Source organism: Hyperoodon ampullatus, assembly GCF_949752795.1.
Source record: "Hyperoodon ampullatus genome assembly, chromosome: X".
In the NCBI taxonomy this organism is placed as follows: Eukaryota; Metazoa; Chordata; class Mammalia; order Artiodactyla; family Ziphiidae; genus Hyperoodon; species Hyperoodon ampullatus.
Genome location: NC_136913.1, coordinates 13,944,177 through 13,959,960, shown reverse-complemented (window position 1 = coordinate 13,959,960; position 15,784 = coordinate 13,944,177). Strand labels below are relative to the sequence as shown.

The window sequence follows — 15,784 nt, the reverse complement described above, 5'->3', positions numbered from 1 at the left end:
TCCCTTCTTGACATTACAGACATGACAATGATGTACTCGAAAATGATGAAAACCTATGGGTTCAGTAGCAGACCGTGAAGGTGGGCATTCCCAGGAAGCTTGAAGGCTAAGGCATCTTCTAGTAATAGCCATAAGAAGGTAAAATAGGACTCCTGTACCTTTGTGTCAAGATAGAAGACCGAAAGAGAAAGTTCAGTTATCAAACTAGCCAGAAGCCCCAGGGCCCCAAACTCAAGGATTTTAAATGATTACAGTAGCGCCCACCCTCCCCCACCCCCCCATCCGCGGTTTCACTTTTGACGGTTTCAGTTACCCGCGGTCAACCACTATATGAAAATATTAAATGGAAAATTTCAGAAATAAAGAATTCATAAGTTTTAAAGTGCGTGCCGTTCTCAGTAGCGTGATGAAATCTCGCGATTTCAGCTCTGCTTCCCCGGGACCTGAATCATCCCTTTGGCCAGCATGTTCCACCCGTTAGTCAATTAGTGGCTGCATTTATAAGATCTGCTGTTGCAGTGCCGCACTGCTGTGTTCAAGTGGCCCTAATTTTACTTAATCCTGGCTCCAAAGCGCCAGAGGAGTGATACTGGTGATTCGGAAATGCCAGAGAGACCTAAAGTGCTTCCTTTAAGTAAAAAGGTGGAAGGTCTCAACAAGGAAAGAAAAAAAATCAGATGCTGAGGGGGCTGAAACCTACGGTAAGACTAAATCTTTTATCGGTGACATTGTGAAGAAAGAAGAAGAAATTCATACTAGTTTTGCTGTCACACCTCAAACTGCAAAAGTTATGGCCGCAGTGTGTAAATGCTTACTTAAAATGGAAAAGGCATTCAATTTGTACAGTAAGATACTCTGACAGACCACATTCACATAACTTTTATTACAGTATTCTGTTATAATTGTTCTATTTTATTATTAGTTATTGTTGTTAATCTCTTACTGTGCCTAATTTATAAATTAAACTTGATCATAGGTATGTATGTATAGGAAAAACATAGTATATATGGGGTTTGGTATTATCCTCACTTTCAGACATCCACCGGGAGTCTTGGAATGTATCCCCTGCAGATAAGGGGGGAGTACTGTACAAAGCAACAATCTAATACAAGATCATGGTTATACTTGAGTTGAAATTGAAAATAGTTAAGTGTAAGGAAAAAGGCATCAAGTTATACCTTAGCATCTTTAAAAATTATGTCTATGTGACACAGAATATTACTGAATTATGTTATTTAACTTTAGTTTTGTATTTGTACATAATGACATAAATTCTTTTTTCTGATTTGGATATCAAATGAGAATTGTATCATTTGGATTGAATTATGGACCACCTAATGGTGCCCACTACATAATGAGGTCCCCTAGGGCAGTTCGGACTGACTGCACAGAAACATCTGGGAGCTTGTTAAAAATACAAATTCTTAGGCTGCACTCAGACCTGCTGTACCAGAATCTCTGGGGTAGTTCCTAAGGAACCTGTGTTTTAATAAACTCTCCATTTGATTCTCATACATGCTAAAGATTGAGAACATTGAAAATGAAGGCAAGTGTCACAATTTCCATACTTGCTAATAGCATATTTAATTATCATGATAGTGGTGATATTAAGAAAAGAACAAATATCCAACAATTTTTCAATTCTGTTCAATCTTTACATATGGTACACACCCTCTCTATTTTGCAGTCAATCAGAAGATGTGCCTCTGCTATAGGCTGGGAAGTATAATATTAAGAGCAGCATAAACAAAATTACTAATTTGACCTAAATTTCAAGGAAATCTTTTGTTTCCTACCTTGTTCATTTCTAGATAATAGAACAAACAGCACACAAAATACCATTAAGAAGAACTAGCTAAATTACAATGTCTGTGCTTTGCTACATCCCCTAAAAAGAATGAAAATGTTGGCCAACATTTACACTCATTCTCATCAGAACTTCTCATTTCTTCTTCAAGGTTTGTCTTTTTCCCGAAGTGGTTCAATGGAAGATAGGAGTTGCTGAAATGTGGGCCGCTTTTCTGGAAGCTAAATAAAAGAAAAACCCAATGGTTTAGTTTATGAGGGTTATGATTAAAAATAAACTATGTAAAATATTTATACCTCAGTCCTAAAACTAGCAACTTTTACAATGTGGAAACACTATAGACATTTCTTCTAAAGAGAAAACAATTAGAGCCCTAAGAATTGGGGAAGAAAAAGTATCTTTATCTGCATAAGATATGACTGCAGACCTTGGAAAACCAAGAGAATTAATGATAGAACCAACCCAAATAATAAAGGAATTCACCAGGAGAGCGGTATATAAAATTAACTTACAAAACCAATAGCCTTCCTATACATGTACAATAACCAATTAGAAGATGTACTGGAAGAGAAAACCCCATTTACAATAGTAATGACACCTCAATCAAATACAAACAAAAATGTACCCCCCGCAAATGAGGAAAACTTTAAAATGCTGCTGAAAAATACAAACATAGACTTGAACACATAGAAGAAAACATTGCTTGTCCTTGAATAGGACACACCAATACCATAAAGATGGTCAATTTCCCGAGTTAAAATACAAACCAAATATAGTCTCCTCTAAAATATGAACAAGCTGGTTTCAAGCTGAACAAATTGATTATCTAGTTTGTGGATTTTTAAATATGTAAAATAGCTAAGAAAACTATAAAGAAAGATGAGCAATGAGGGGGTGCTAGCCTACCTAGTATTAAAACATGTTAAATACAGCAGAAACTAATACAACATTGTAAATCACTATACTCCAATAAAAATTAATCAAAAAAATTAGACATTAAAAAAAGTGTTATAAAGTCTCTGTAATTAAAACAATGCAGTGCTAACACATAAATAGAGACCAGAGAACAGAAGAGAAAGTCCCAAATGAAGCCAAATACATATGGAAATTTACTATCCTGTTACTGGGTATTTTGACACCATTCGATAGAATCTTATTGCTGGGGATAACATAGTCTTTTAATAAATGGTGCCTCAACAACTGAGTAGTCATTTAGAAAACAAAATCTTTGGATCCATACTTTTTATTCCATATACCAAAGCAGACTAGATCAGACACTTAAATGTAAAAGAATGAAACCATAAAAGTACTAGAGGAAAATCTGACTGAACACCTTTGCAATCTGGGTGTGGGAAAGCCTATCTAACTATAACTCAGTTTCCAGAAGCAAAAAAAGCAAATAATGATGTAGTCAACTGTATTTTTTTTAAAGAAAGTTTTGCATGGCAAAAAAACATCATAAATTAAATCAAAGATAAGTGACAAACTGGGAGAAAATAATTACAATTTATGTCAGAGATAGAGTATTAATCTCCTGAATTTATAAAGGGATCTTTAAAATTGAGGTGGGAGGAACAAAAACCTTATAGAAAAAGGGAAAAGACATGACATATAATTCTCAGAAAGATATACAAATGCTCTTCAAAATATGCCTCACTCATAATGAAAGATGTACCTAGGAAAGCTGCACTAAAATGCCATTTCTCATCTATCAGATTGGCAGGAATTCAGAAGCTTAACAATGGTCTGTGTTGCTAGAGGGCCAATGCCTGTGGAGAGGAATTTGTATACTCTTTTTTTTTTTTTTGTAAGAAAGGGAAACAAAACCACACACCTATGCATACATGTTCACTTTTGTACAAAGAAATACGGGAAAGCTAAACTGGAATCTAATGAAAATTGTGAATTTTCTCCCCAAAATTGTGAAATAAAATATCAAAAAGAAGGGAGACTAAACTGTACAAAACACTCACTATAAGCAGAACCTTCAGCTGGGGACTGCCCCCGTGCAAACCCCCCTCAATGGATTCTGCCCCAATTCTCACACTTTTACGGACCAACTGTAGGAAGAAGGCAGTTCCTTCCTGTTCAGGGCCCCCTGTGCCTCTGATGGTGCAGGCACATTCCCAGGAGCTGGAGTGGGGAGGGCCAGGAAGGGTCCCAGCTTCACCTCAAACACCCTTGTCTGCCCCCCTTCTCCATCGGCCAGGTGACAGCAGTGAGTATGCCTGGTTGTGGGCAGTGCCAGGTCTCTAACCCTCCTCTGACCCAGTCTGACCCTCTAGTGCCGCCTAAGGCTCTCAGCCCCTTTACATTTGGGGTAAAAAATAGTGGGGGAGCCTTAGATAGTATTTCAAGTGACATTGGGTGGGAAGCCACCAAGTGCCCATATTCCAAGAAGAATTTAAGCTAAAAGATAAAATGTTACATGATGCAGTCAGTAACTCTTCCAAAGTGGAATTCTAGGTTCCAACACAAGATCTCTGAGGAACTCTTTAAATCCTGTGCAGTCATTTATTCCTAGCACCCGCATAGTGCCTGGTGCACCAGCTGGTCTATTAATATGTAACAACAACGACAACCACTTAGAGCACTTACACCGGGTACTGTTCTAAGGACTTTAGAATATTAACTCATTCAATCCACACAATAATCCTATCAGTTAAGTACTGTTTTATAGTGAAGCACAGAGATGTTAGGAGGCTTATGCAAGGTCCCACAGCTAGCATTCAACCCAGAGCTAGCATTCTGGCTCCAGAGTCCACATGCTTAACCACGACACTGATCTGTCTTTTACGAGTGAATGAATGAATGCGTGAACGCATGACGGCAGCATTAGGCCCGTTTGTCAATGAGGCCACGCCGTATAATGGCTATGGGCTGCAGGCTCTTGGATAAATGTTCTTAGAAGTCTCCTATTCTCACATCACTCGCAAATGTCTTCAGGGGTCCGTGTTGCCGATAGAAAGCCAAACTCACTCTCCTCTCCTTGTCATTCAGGCTACAGAATCCGGACCAGACGTACTCTTCCAAACTCATTTCCAGCCCTTCCAACCACAGCTCCAGCCAAGCACGCAGTGCTCATTCCTGCCTCCCCACCTGTGCTTGTGCTGGTCGCTCTCACCTGGACACCCTTGAACTGTGTCTCCACCCACATAGTTGGGGAAGCTCTGTAGAACTTTCCAGACCTGGCTCAGATAACGATGCGTTCCGGAAGCTGGGCTCCCTGTCCTCTGAGCTCTTCCTGTACTTACTTGTCTATGTTTCTAATTTGCACATATAATTATAAGCTACTTGCTGTTTTCAGTCCCACAAAAAAAGATACTCTTATTCTCTCCCTGCATGGAAGGCTTTTATTCAGCACTTGGGAGACAGGGGAAGGGAGAACAGACTGGTGTCCATTCTGTGCTCTCTACACGTGTTATTTGTTCTCTGTTACACGTTTTCTCCTTGAGGAGAGACCCTCAAGTGTTGTGGTTGAGAACAGGGCCTCTGACACTAGCCAGCCTGCCTCTTACTAGCTGTGTGAGCTTGGGCGAGTCACTTAACCTCTCTGGGTCTCTGTTTCCACTTCTGTTCGTTTAGCCATGATAAGAGTACCTACTCATAGTGTGTTTCCTATTGAATAAATGAGTTAATATTCGTAAAGTCCTTAGAACACTGCTGATATAAGTTGTTTGTTAAGTTGTTGGCGCCTACAGTGCTGGTTTCAGATCACAAACACCTGAAGGCAGACCCCCGCCCCCGGCAGCCCCCCCCGCCCCCACCCCCCGTCCCCGCCTCAAAAACGCTTCTTCCGGCTGTGACGTAGCCACGGCCCGGATGCGCCCGGCGACCTGCCCGCTCCCCCCAGTGGAGCACTCGCCTCATGCCAGCAGCTGTGCATGACCTGGTAGACGGTGTCCCACGCCAGCTGGGGCCGATAGAGCCGGTGGCCCTGGGAGACCTTCACGACCACCTGCGAGTTGTCGTACAAGTCATAGGGCTGCTTCCCCAGGCTGAACACTTCCCACATCAGGATCCCTGCACCACCGGGAGGGCGGCGGCGGACAGAGGAGAGAGAGCCAGCGTCAAAAGGTACAGTTTGTCGAACGAGCTTCACACGCCAGGTCAGGAAGGCTCTGGGTCAGAGCCGGGATCCCTGGGGGATGAGTCCAAGCATGGAGGACGGGGTAGGGAGGGAGGGCCTGGACCATAGCTTCCGGAGCCCAGGCTCTCTTCTCCCTGTTCCCTGAGACCCGGATGCCCATTCTTGCCGGGAAACGGGGAACCGGCCAGGGCAGCTGCAGGGGGAGCTCCCTGGGGTCAAGGCCCTTGGGCTGCTTCAGAGAGGCGGCTGAGGCCTGGTCCAACCCACAGTGACAACCCCCAGCTCCAGCCCTTAGGAGTAATGGATGCGAGTCCTCGCCCTTTCTCTCTGCCTTGGCAACAATTTCATTGCACCATCAAATTACCTTTTGGTGGAAATTTAAGATAAAATCGTGGGCAACGTTCCTCCTTTTCTATTGCCACAGTGTTCTAGAATACTTTGTGGGTCAGGTGTCCTTTCAAGGATCTGATTAAAATCATTAGCTTTTCCTCGGGGAAGTGAATGCACAGCATTTTCGGGCTCCTTTTCTGGAAGTTCACAGGGTATTTTCTGGAAGTATCCAGAGTATGGTGGACACCAGGTTAAGAAACCGAGTTCTGGTCATGGTGGTCAAGAGGGTTGCATTTGGGGCCAGTCAGACGTGCCTTTTGAGGCCCAGGTTTGCCACTTACAGGCTGGGCAACTTTCTTAGCCCTTCTCAGCTCTGCTTGCCTTCTGTAATATGCGGATATCTGCACATCACAGAGTTGTCGTGAGGATTGAATAGGATAAAACGCGCGGAGCATTTAGAAGGGCCCTGGAGACATTTTAAATGCTCTCTAAATGGTGGCCATTGTGATGTTGTACTGGCCAAGCCAGAGAATTCCAGCACTCAGCCAGCTTCAAAAGCTTGGAAAACTAGAAATATGTAAGAAGGGAGAAAATTGTTCTAGAACCATAACTGACGTACTAACTTCAAAACTTCTTTGACTTTTAGGGCTACAGATTTTTAGTAAAGTATTTACAGTAAGGCAATGTTACAAGTTATGGTGGCTCTGTGTTTTTTTTAAACAAATATTCTAAAACAACCATCCAAAAACGTGTTGCCCCTTTCACAATTGTCTCTTTGGAAGGCTAACCACTTAGCTCAAGGATAATATCATTGCTTAAAATATCTGTGGGACTCCTCTTTGAGAATTGCTTTTAGAGGTCCTGGCTTATTTTGAGTATCTTCACTGGGGACAAATTATTTGAGAATGAATTTAGTTCTTGGAAACAGCCAGAAAATATTTGGAGCCAAATTCTGGCACATAAGGTAAGCAGTCGACCTGGGTAATGCAGTTTTTTGGTCAAAACCCGGCTGTGACTATTGAGTAAGGATACCGATTTTTAAAAATATCTCTCATAAGGCATATCAATTGACACGAAGAGATTGAAACTAATTCTGACAAGTTCATCAGCACAAAATGACATCAAGTATTCACCAAAATGCTCTCTGTGGTTTTTCCTTTTTCTGTATACATTGGATTATTATTTTTTTTACAATGAACAATACCAATTTTACAAAAGGAATAATTTTTTTTTTTTTTTTTTTTTTTTTTTTTTGCGGTACGCGGGCCTCTCACTGTTGTGGCCTCTCCCGTTGCGGAGCACAGGCTCCGGCCGCGCAGGCTCAGCGGCCATGGCCCACGGGCCCAGCCGCTCCGCGGCATATGGGATCCTCCCAGACCAGGGCACGAACCCGTATCCCCTGCATCGGCAGGCGGACTCTCAACCACTGCGCCACCAGGGAGGCCCGGAATAATTATTTTTAACAATTGTCACATAGAAAAATAAACAGCTAACTACATTTTCCTTTCTTCAGGCAGTCATGTAGAAAGTCAAATTGTGCTTATGGACTAAGACAGGCATGAAATAGTTCTCAGTTGTATTTAATAGATTCCATAGCCTTATGATAATTTGGAATATTTATCCTGGGCTCATCTGACAGTGATTTTAAACAAGCCTGACATTCCTCCCAATGTAGAAAAATACCAGAAAATCTACAGAATCACAATTTAAGAATTGTCTCTGTTTTCTAATTACGTTTACTAAATTTCAATATAGATCTTTCAATAAAATAGGGGTCAGCATACTCTTTCTATAAAGGGCCACAAAGTACGTTTTCTAGGCTTTGAGGGTCATGCAGCCTCTGCGGCAGCTACTGTTGCAAGCACAAAAGCAACCACAGACAATACATAAACCATATGTACAAAGGACATGGCTGTGCTCCAATCAAACTTTCCTTACAGAAACAGGCCGCTGGAATTGGTCCTGTGCCATTGTCTGCTGACCCCTGACCTAAATGATGAATTTTAACAAGGACACTAGTTGAAGTTGGGATGGGCCAAAGAAAGTGCTGAGTCATGTTTGGTATTTACACCAGGCATGTCCCCCAAATTGGTCAATTCAGAAGGGAATGATTATCACTCCGCTTCCGTGCAGAAGGCCGATGACTTCTTTTTAAGCCCTTCAACGTTTTGTACCTCATGCAAACTGGGTTTTAGTTTTCGGTGACTCCTTTTTGAAAACTGAAATCTTCAGTGGGAAAGCTTTTATCCCTTTTGATTTTATGCGAAGGTGCTAGCAGGATGCCAATTATACAATACGTGGCAGACATCCTAACACCAACACAAGAAAGGGTCACCATCATCTTCTTCAATCCCTTGCTTGTCTCTGGCCATACATGTAATTTTGTAAGTGCTCAGAGCTTTTGCTGAAAATGGATGTTGCTGCTCTTGTGGTTTCCTGTTGTGGAAGCCAGCTTATGCAATGGGGCTGGGTCCCACGTGGCCACATTCTTACCGAACGCCCATACGTCTGACTTGCTGCTGTATTTGAAGTAGTGAAACACCTCTGGGGCTGACCACTTGACAGGAAACTTTGTTCCTACCGAACTGACATACTGGTCATCAAGAACATACCTGCAGAGGGAAACAACATCACAGCCCTTCAGCCAAGTATGCAGGACATACAGCCGTCCGGTCTCAGCTGAGGGCCTTGGTTTTCCGGATCTTTTGCTTCCTTTCAGTGTGTGAGCTTAGCTAGAGGCTGCTTATGACTTGTAAGCATTTAAAAAAATGATCTCTAACTTTGAAAATACCAAAATCTGAATGCAAAATATTTGGTGAATAGAAACACAAACAAGTAAAAGTAAAATCACTGCGAATCCCACCCCAAAGATAACCTGTCATGCTACCACTCAAGATACATTTTTTTTTGTGTGTGGTACGCGGGCCTCTCACTGTTGCGGCCTCTCCCATTGTGGAGCACAGGCTCCGGACGCGCAGGCTCAGCGGCCATGGCTCACGGGCCCAGGCGCTCCGCGGCATGTGGGATCCTCCCGGACCGGGGCACGAACCCGCGTCCCCTGCATCGGCAGGCGGACTCTAACCACTGCGCCACCAGGGAAGCCCCTCAAGATACATTTTTGCTTGTACTTTCCAATCTTTTTTCTATATATACTTTGAACAAAATTGGGTTTCTGTTGTATTGAGGTTTGCTTTTATTTTTCCTTTAAGGGCATATCAAGAACATTTTCCCCATGGTTATATTCTCTTCTACAGCATCATGTTTAATGGCTGATTAGTCTTCCTTCTTACGGATTAACGTAATTTGTTTAACCGTGTAAGTTACTTCTAATCTTTTGCTATTGTAAACAATGATGGATAGTAATAATATCCTATGAAGTTATCAAGACCATAAAAATATATGCTCAAGATATGCAGTACACTTTTGTTTATAATAATGATAAAAATGCAATCAACCTCAATGTCCCCAGGCTGAGGAGTGATTAAATATAATATGGCACATTGATAGAATAGTATGCAGCCATGAAAAAAGAGATCACTCTATACTGACCAAAATCAAAAGATGCCTATGGTTTTTGGTTAGTGCAAAAGCATGTATAGGTAATGTGATTCCATTTTTGTGGGGACAAACAGTAAATGTCCATATTTGTGTATATGATTGGGTACACTTAGGAATCAGGTTTGAAAGGACATCCACCAAATGTGTCAGCAGCCATAGTTACCCCTAGTGCTGAAAATAAGGGGAATGGGTGTGGGGGGGTAGATTCTACTTTTTGCTTTATATACTATTGCTATATTTCTTACAATACGCATATATTATTTGTACAATTAATCAAGGAGAAGCCCACAAAAAAACACATAAATAATGACTACTAACTCAAGAAAATAGAAAAATGAAAATGGTGGAGACTGAAACTTTGGATATAATTTATAGGAAAACTTCACACACAAAAATGTGTTAGAGATGTTTATTATACTTCAAAATAGCTGAAAAAGCTGGTGTGGCAGATCATTCTGGGAAATAGTAATAATAGTAATAATAAATAATGCTTCCATAAGATTACATATAGCACCTTCCATACTTCCCTCCCAAGCCCCCTCAGCTCCTCAGACACCACCAGACACTCAGAAACAACCCTGACACCCCTGACTGGGCTCTGCTCACGACCTAAACCTTCCTTCAAATCATCAGGACCAAGTTCAATCACAGCATCTGACTAATGTGACCCCAGAGCTTCATGACCAACAGGGCCTGGTGTGTGGCCTCCAGGATCCCTTATTTAGAGCAAGCTACACATTCAGAGTGTGGGCGTAGGAGAGCAAGTGCATGGTCGGAGGAGGGTGGCAGGGAGCACACAGCTAAAGGGACACCCTGCCAATACTGAGGGGTCCCAGAAGAGGAGCAGCTTCTCGTAATGAAATTTGGAGAAGACTTAAAAAAAAAAAAAAGATCTTCCTATGGTGTTTTAGGGTCGTGCTGGCTAAACATAGAGCTGGCTTTTGTCACCTCTTCAGGTCACTTTGAAACTGCGTTATCTCTCCTCAGAATGACATGAGTTTATGTTGAGTGGGCACAACTTTATAGCTGTATTTTGTCTCAATGGCAGGGACATCTACTTACCCTGTAGACTAAACCATGGGCAGTTTGAGGGCAGGGACTATCCCATACATTTCAGTATCTCTCATAAGGCCTAGGCATTTAGTAGGCACTCAATAAATGTTTGTTGAATGGAAAGGCTACCATGTATGTCTTCATTTCCTATGTAAAACCATGAAAATTGACTCTGAGGCTTACATAGTGTAAGGATTCAGAATTCAGGAAATGGAAGACTCTTATTAAACTGCTATCATACTCAAACTAATTTCTCAAATCCTGAAGTGTTGCTAGAATGCTCACCAAGAGAATCTGAGTCTACTGCCTTACCTGGTGATACAGGAAATCTAATAAAATGACAACAAAAATTTTCCTAGTGTTAATGCTCTGTCCATTTGAACATATAGTATTAAGAGGAAACAACCAGAAGGGGTAAAGGAGCCATAATACACACACACACACACTCAATCAAGGCTTTTAAAACTTTTCTGGGTTTTTTTTTCTGGCTGTAACATGTTATATTTGAATATTTAAGATTTTCATGGAATTCTTAAGTTTAGAAAATAGTTATCAAGGTGTTGAAAGAACTAAAAAGGACTTGGGGCAATTTCTGAAGAACAATCCCATCTTACAGGTGGAGAAGTGAGGTGGGCAGAGGTAGAGTGGGGGAGGGGATTCCGGTTTCTAAGCCCCTGATTCAGAGCAGGTTCTATATCCCCATTTTGATGTGAATGGAAATCCCTCTTGCATTGGTTGCCCTTTTGGAATTGGCTTACCTCGTCATCCCAAAGTCAGAAACCTTCACAGAGAGATCACTGTCCACCAAGCAGTTCCGAGCAGCCTTTAGAGGGAAAACAAAATTACCAAGTAGTAAAGATGACCAAGAATCCCCTGACATCAAAATCAGACATTTTCCTTTTCTTTGGCAGAATTCTCAGCAAGATCTAAGATTGCCTATCACAACCCCAAATGCTATATTTCAAAGGAAATATCTAGAGTATAGGAGTTGTCTTTTTTCCTTCGCAATTTTCAATTTTTCAGAATGAAAATGTGCTCCCATAAGTATTTTGCCTCAAGCATCCATCCTTGTCAAACAGCATGAAAGGTATTAGACATTAAACACAGAACATGAGCTCATCAATGAGAAGGGAAAAATCACGTCTAGGGGTTCCCTCTCCACACTGCTAGGGCACCGTGCATTAACAGGCTCTTTGAAGGCATAACTGCTGCACTGAGGACCCCAAATACACTGGCCCAGTGTGCATGGCAGGTTTGCTGTTAAGCACAAGAAAATCTTAAAGATCAATCAATACCGGTGCAAACCAAGCAGAACACTCTCCATGCCCACCCTGACCCAAAGACACACACAAATTTCATTTCTTGCATTTTTGGTTATCGTACTGAACAACTCCTTTAGCACTAAACCCTTCCTGGAGTAAAGGTAACCTTGGGTTAAATGGTTCTGGGAAACGCTAAAGCGACCGAAGTCTTTCCTTTCCATCTGTTTTCCTTTATACCACAACCTAACTACATAGATCTTGATGGCCACTTCTACTCTTTCTATACTTCAAGTGAAATTGTGATTTTGATTACAAAAATGTCATGCGCTTAAGCACGTCACAAGTGAGCAAAGTATAAGTGAAGATGCCCTCCTTGCCGTCCCTCCCAATGGCCCCGTCGCTGCAGGAGGGAGCTGGGGATCGCTTTCTTTCCTTACCAAGTCCCGGTGTATGAACTGCTGGCTCTCCAAGAAGGCCATGCCTTCACAAACATCATAGCACATTTCTAAGAGCTGGGAGGGCTCAAGTCTTTTCCCATGACTCTTCAGGTAACTCAGCAAGCAGCCATTGGTTATATATTCAGTCACTATGTATATAGGGTATCTCTTTGAACACACTCCGTAGAATTTCACCAGCTTGGGATGGTTGAGTTTCCTGGAAACAACAGATGTTCAAAGTTCAGTACTGAATTTCCATACTCCATTTTCCAGGTGTCCTGAAAAAGAATCACTGTCAGATTTTTGTGTGTTTTAATTTCCCCCCCTTCTACTGGAACGGAGGAAGAGTCTGATTCTGGGAGCATTAGCCTTTGGAAGCAGAACAATGCTGCCTCCTCTTGGATATTGACAGCCTCAGCAGCTGTTAAGCTGCTCTGGGTGCTTGTTCAACTTTCCTACAGAGAATCAGGGAAGCAGTGGTCTGTTGCCTCAGAAATCCTGCTTAGTCTGTGGCATCTTGAGAACTTCCGTGGCTGATTTGGAGGAAGCTATACCCTAGGAGAAGTCACTTCCATTTTAAAGCATCCAACCTTCATGTCTAAACATTTCATGAAAAAAAAATAGAATATGAAGGGCGTAGGTAAAATGAAAATAGTTTCCATGTTAAAGAAGTGAGATTAGTTCTGATTTTCCTTTCTTTTAAAAAAAATTTCATTTTGCATTATCGTGACGTTATTTTTTTGATGATAAACTTAGAAAATAATAACCACATGACATAGCACTTCTAGTAGGTCATGACAGCTATTATGATGTTCATCAACTAGTCCTTATGTAATTGATCTATTCTTATCAATTTACAGGATGCTTCTTTTTTTTCTTTTCCATTATGGTTTATTACAGGATATTGAATATAATTCTCTGTGCTATACAATAGGACCTTGTTGTTTATCCATCCTATATATAATAATGTGCATCTGCTAACCCCAAACTCCCAATCCATCCCCCTCCCACCCCACTTCCCCTTAGCAACCACAAGTCTTTTCTCTATGTCTGTGAGTCTGTTTCTGTCTTGTAGATAAGTTCATTTGTGTCATATTTTAGATTCCACGTATAAGTGATATCATATGGTATTTGTCTTTCTCTGTCTGACTTCACTTAGTATGATAATCTCTAGGGCCATCCATGTTGCTGCAAATGGCATTATTTCATTCTTTTTTTATGGCTGAGTAGTATTCCATTGTATATATGTGCCACATCTTCTTTATCCATTCATCAGTCAATGGACACTTAGGTTGCTTCCATGTCTTGGCTATTGTGAATAGTGCTGCTATAGATGAACTTATTTGCAAAGCAGAAATAGAGTCACAGATGTAGAAAACAAACTTATGGTTTCCAAGGGGGGAAGGGGGGGTGGGATGAATTGGGAGATTGGGACTGACATATATACACTATTGATAGTATGTATAAAATAGGTAACTAATGAGAACCTACTGTATAGCACAGGGAACTCTACTCAGTGCTCTGTGGTGACCTAAGTTGGAAGGAAATCTAAAAAGGAGGGAATATATGTATATGTATAACTGATACACTTTGCTGTACAGCAGAAACTAAGACAACATTGTAAAGCAACTATACTCCAATAAAAAAATAGTACTGCTATGAACATAGAGGTGCATGTATCTTTTCAAATTATAGTTTTGTCTGGGTATACACCCAGGAGTGGGATTGCAGCGTCATACGGTAGCTCTATTTTTAGGGGTTTTTTAATTTATTTATTTATTTATTTATTTATTTATTTATTTATTTATTTATTTATTTATTTTTTATTTTGCTTTATAACAAATTTATTCAGTTATACATATACATATGTTCCCATATCCCCTCCCTTTTGCGTCTCCCTCCCACCCTCCCTATCCCACCCCTCCAGGCGGTCACAAAGCACCGAGCTGATCTCCCTGTGCTATGCGGCTGCTTCCCACTAGCTATCTACCTTACGTTTGGTAGTGTATATATGTCCATGCTGCTCTTTCACTTTGTCACAGCTTACCTTTCCCCCTCCCCATATCCTCAAGTCCATTCTCTAGTAGGTCTGTGTCTTTATTCCTGTCTTACCCCTATGTTCTTCATGACATTTTTTTTTTCTTAAATTCCATATATATGTGTCAGCATACAGTATTTGTCTTTCTCTTTCTGACTTACTTCACTCTGTATGACAGACTCTAGGTCCATCCACCTCACTACAGATAACTCAATTTCATTTCTTTTTATGGCTGAGGAATATTCCATTGTATATATGTGCCACATCTTCTTTATACATTCATCTGTCGATAGACACTTAGGTTGCTTCCATGTCCTGGCTATTGTAAATAGAGCTATTTTTAGTTTTTTGAGGAACCTGCCTACTGTTTTCCATAGTGGCTGCACCAATTTACATTCCCACCAACAGTGTAGGAGGGTTCCCTTTTCTCCACACCCTCTCCAGCATTTGTTATTTGTAGATTTTTTTGGTAATGGCCATTCTGACTCGTGTGGGGTGGTACTTCATAGTTTTAATTTGCATTTCTCTAAAAATTAATGATGATGAGCATTACAGGATGATTCTTTAATGTTCAGATGGGTAAAGTAAATTAAATTTAACATGTCAACTTGACAATTTTTTTAACAGATGAGGATTCATTAAATATTTAGTTATTTTCTTCCTCCTTAGTTTAACTATAGGGACATGCGTTATCATGTTACTCAAGGCTGGGTTATGCATATTTGAGCAGTTTTAGGGACCTGCATTGCTCCCTTCAAAGGGAAGGCTTGTGGTGGGACCAAGGTCTATCACCCAATAAAAGGTGTTACTTGAGCAAATTCAGTCACTGCCCAGCGGGCACATGGTAGGAATACCATGTCAATTGACACCTCCCACATTTCAGGCCTCCGTTTGACCATTACATTTGAGATTTAACAGTTTCCTCTGATGATACAGTTTGGACTCTTTCTCTATGACTAGGTGATTTGTTAATGACTTCTTAGGATTCTGTAGGATTACCAGCTCTCTAATAGCAAAAAGTATCTTTTAAAGTTACACCATGACACAGGGGTTACACCATGACCCTAAGGGAGTTTCTGTCGGATTTTTCTGTTCTGACATCAAGGACCCCTTCCCCAGTTTTATGACAGTACAATTGCCAGAGACAGGATGAACTACATAATTTGCAGGGATCAGTGCAAAGTGAAAATGCAGGGATCCTTGTGCAAG

The 15,784-nt window shown here is 41.2% G+C and overlaps 2 protein-coding genes across 2 annotated transcripts in view; one reads left to right on the top strand and one right to left on the bottom strand.

Annotated features, from left to right (window-relative positions):
• ACE2 (angiotensin converting enzyme 2) overlaps window positions 1-64 on the top strand; it is a gene marked incomplete at its 5' end in the record, with an annotated part of 52,340 nt that extends 52,276 nt beyond the window's left edge. The window contains one exon of the mRNA XM_079727959.1: window positions 20-64. The remainder of the gene's footprint in view (window positions 1-19) is intronic.
• Window positions 65-1,953: 1,889 nt separating this feature from the next.
• Window positions 1,954-15,784, bottom strand: part of BMX (BMX non-receptor tyrosine kinase) — a gene marked incomplete at its 3' end in the record, with an annotated part of 41,611 nt that continues 27,780 nt past the window's right edge. The window contains exons 15-19 of the mRNA XM_079727307.1: window positions 12,538-12,754; window positions 11,597-11,661; window positions 8,721-8,839; window positions 5,673-5,830; window positions 1,954-2,028 (exon numbers count right to left, since the gene is read on the bottom strand). Of these exons, the coding sequence (XP_079583433.1) occupies window positions 1,954-2,028; window positions 5,673-5,830; window positions 8,721-8,839; window positions 11,597-11,661; window positions 12,538-12,754 (634 nt within the window). The remainder of the gene's footprint in view (window positions 2,029-5,672; window positions 5,831-8,720; window positions 8,840-11,596; window positions 11,662-12,537; window positions 12,755-15,784) is intronic.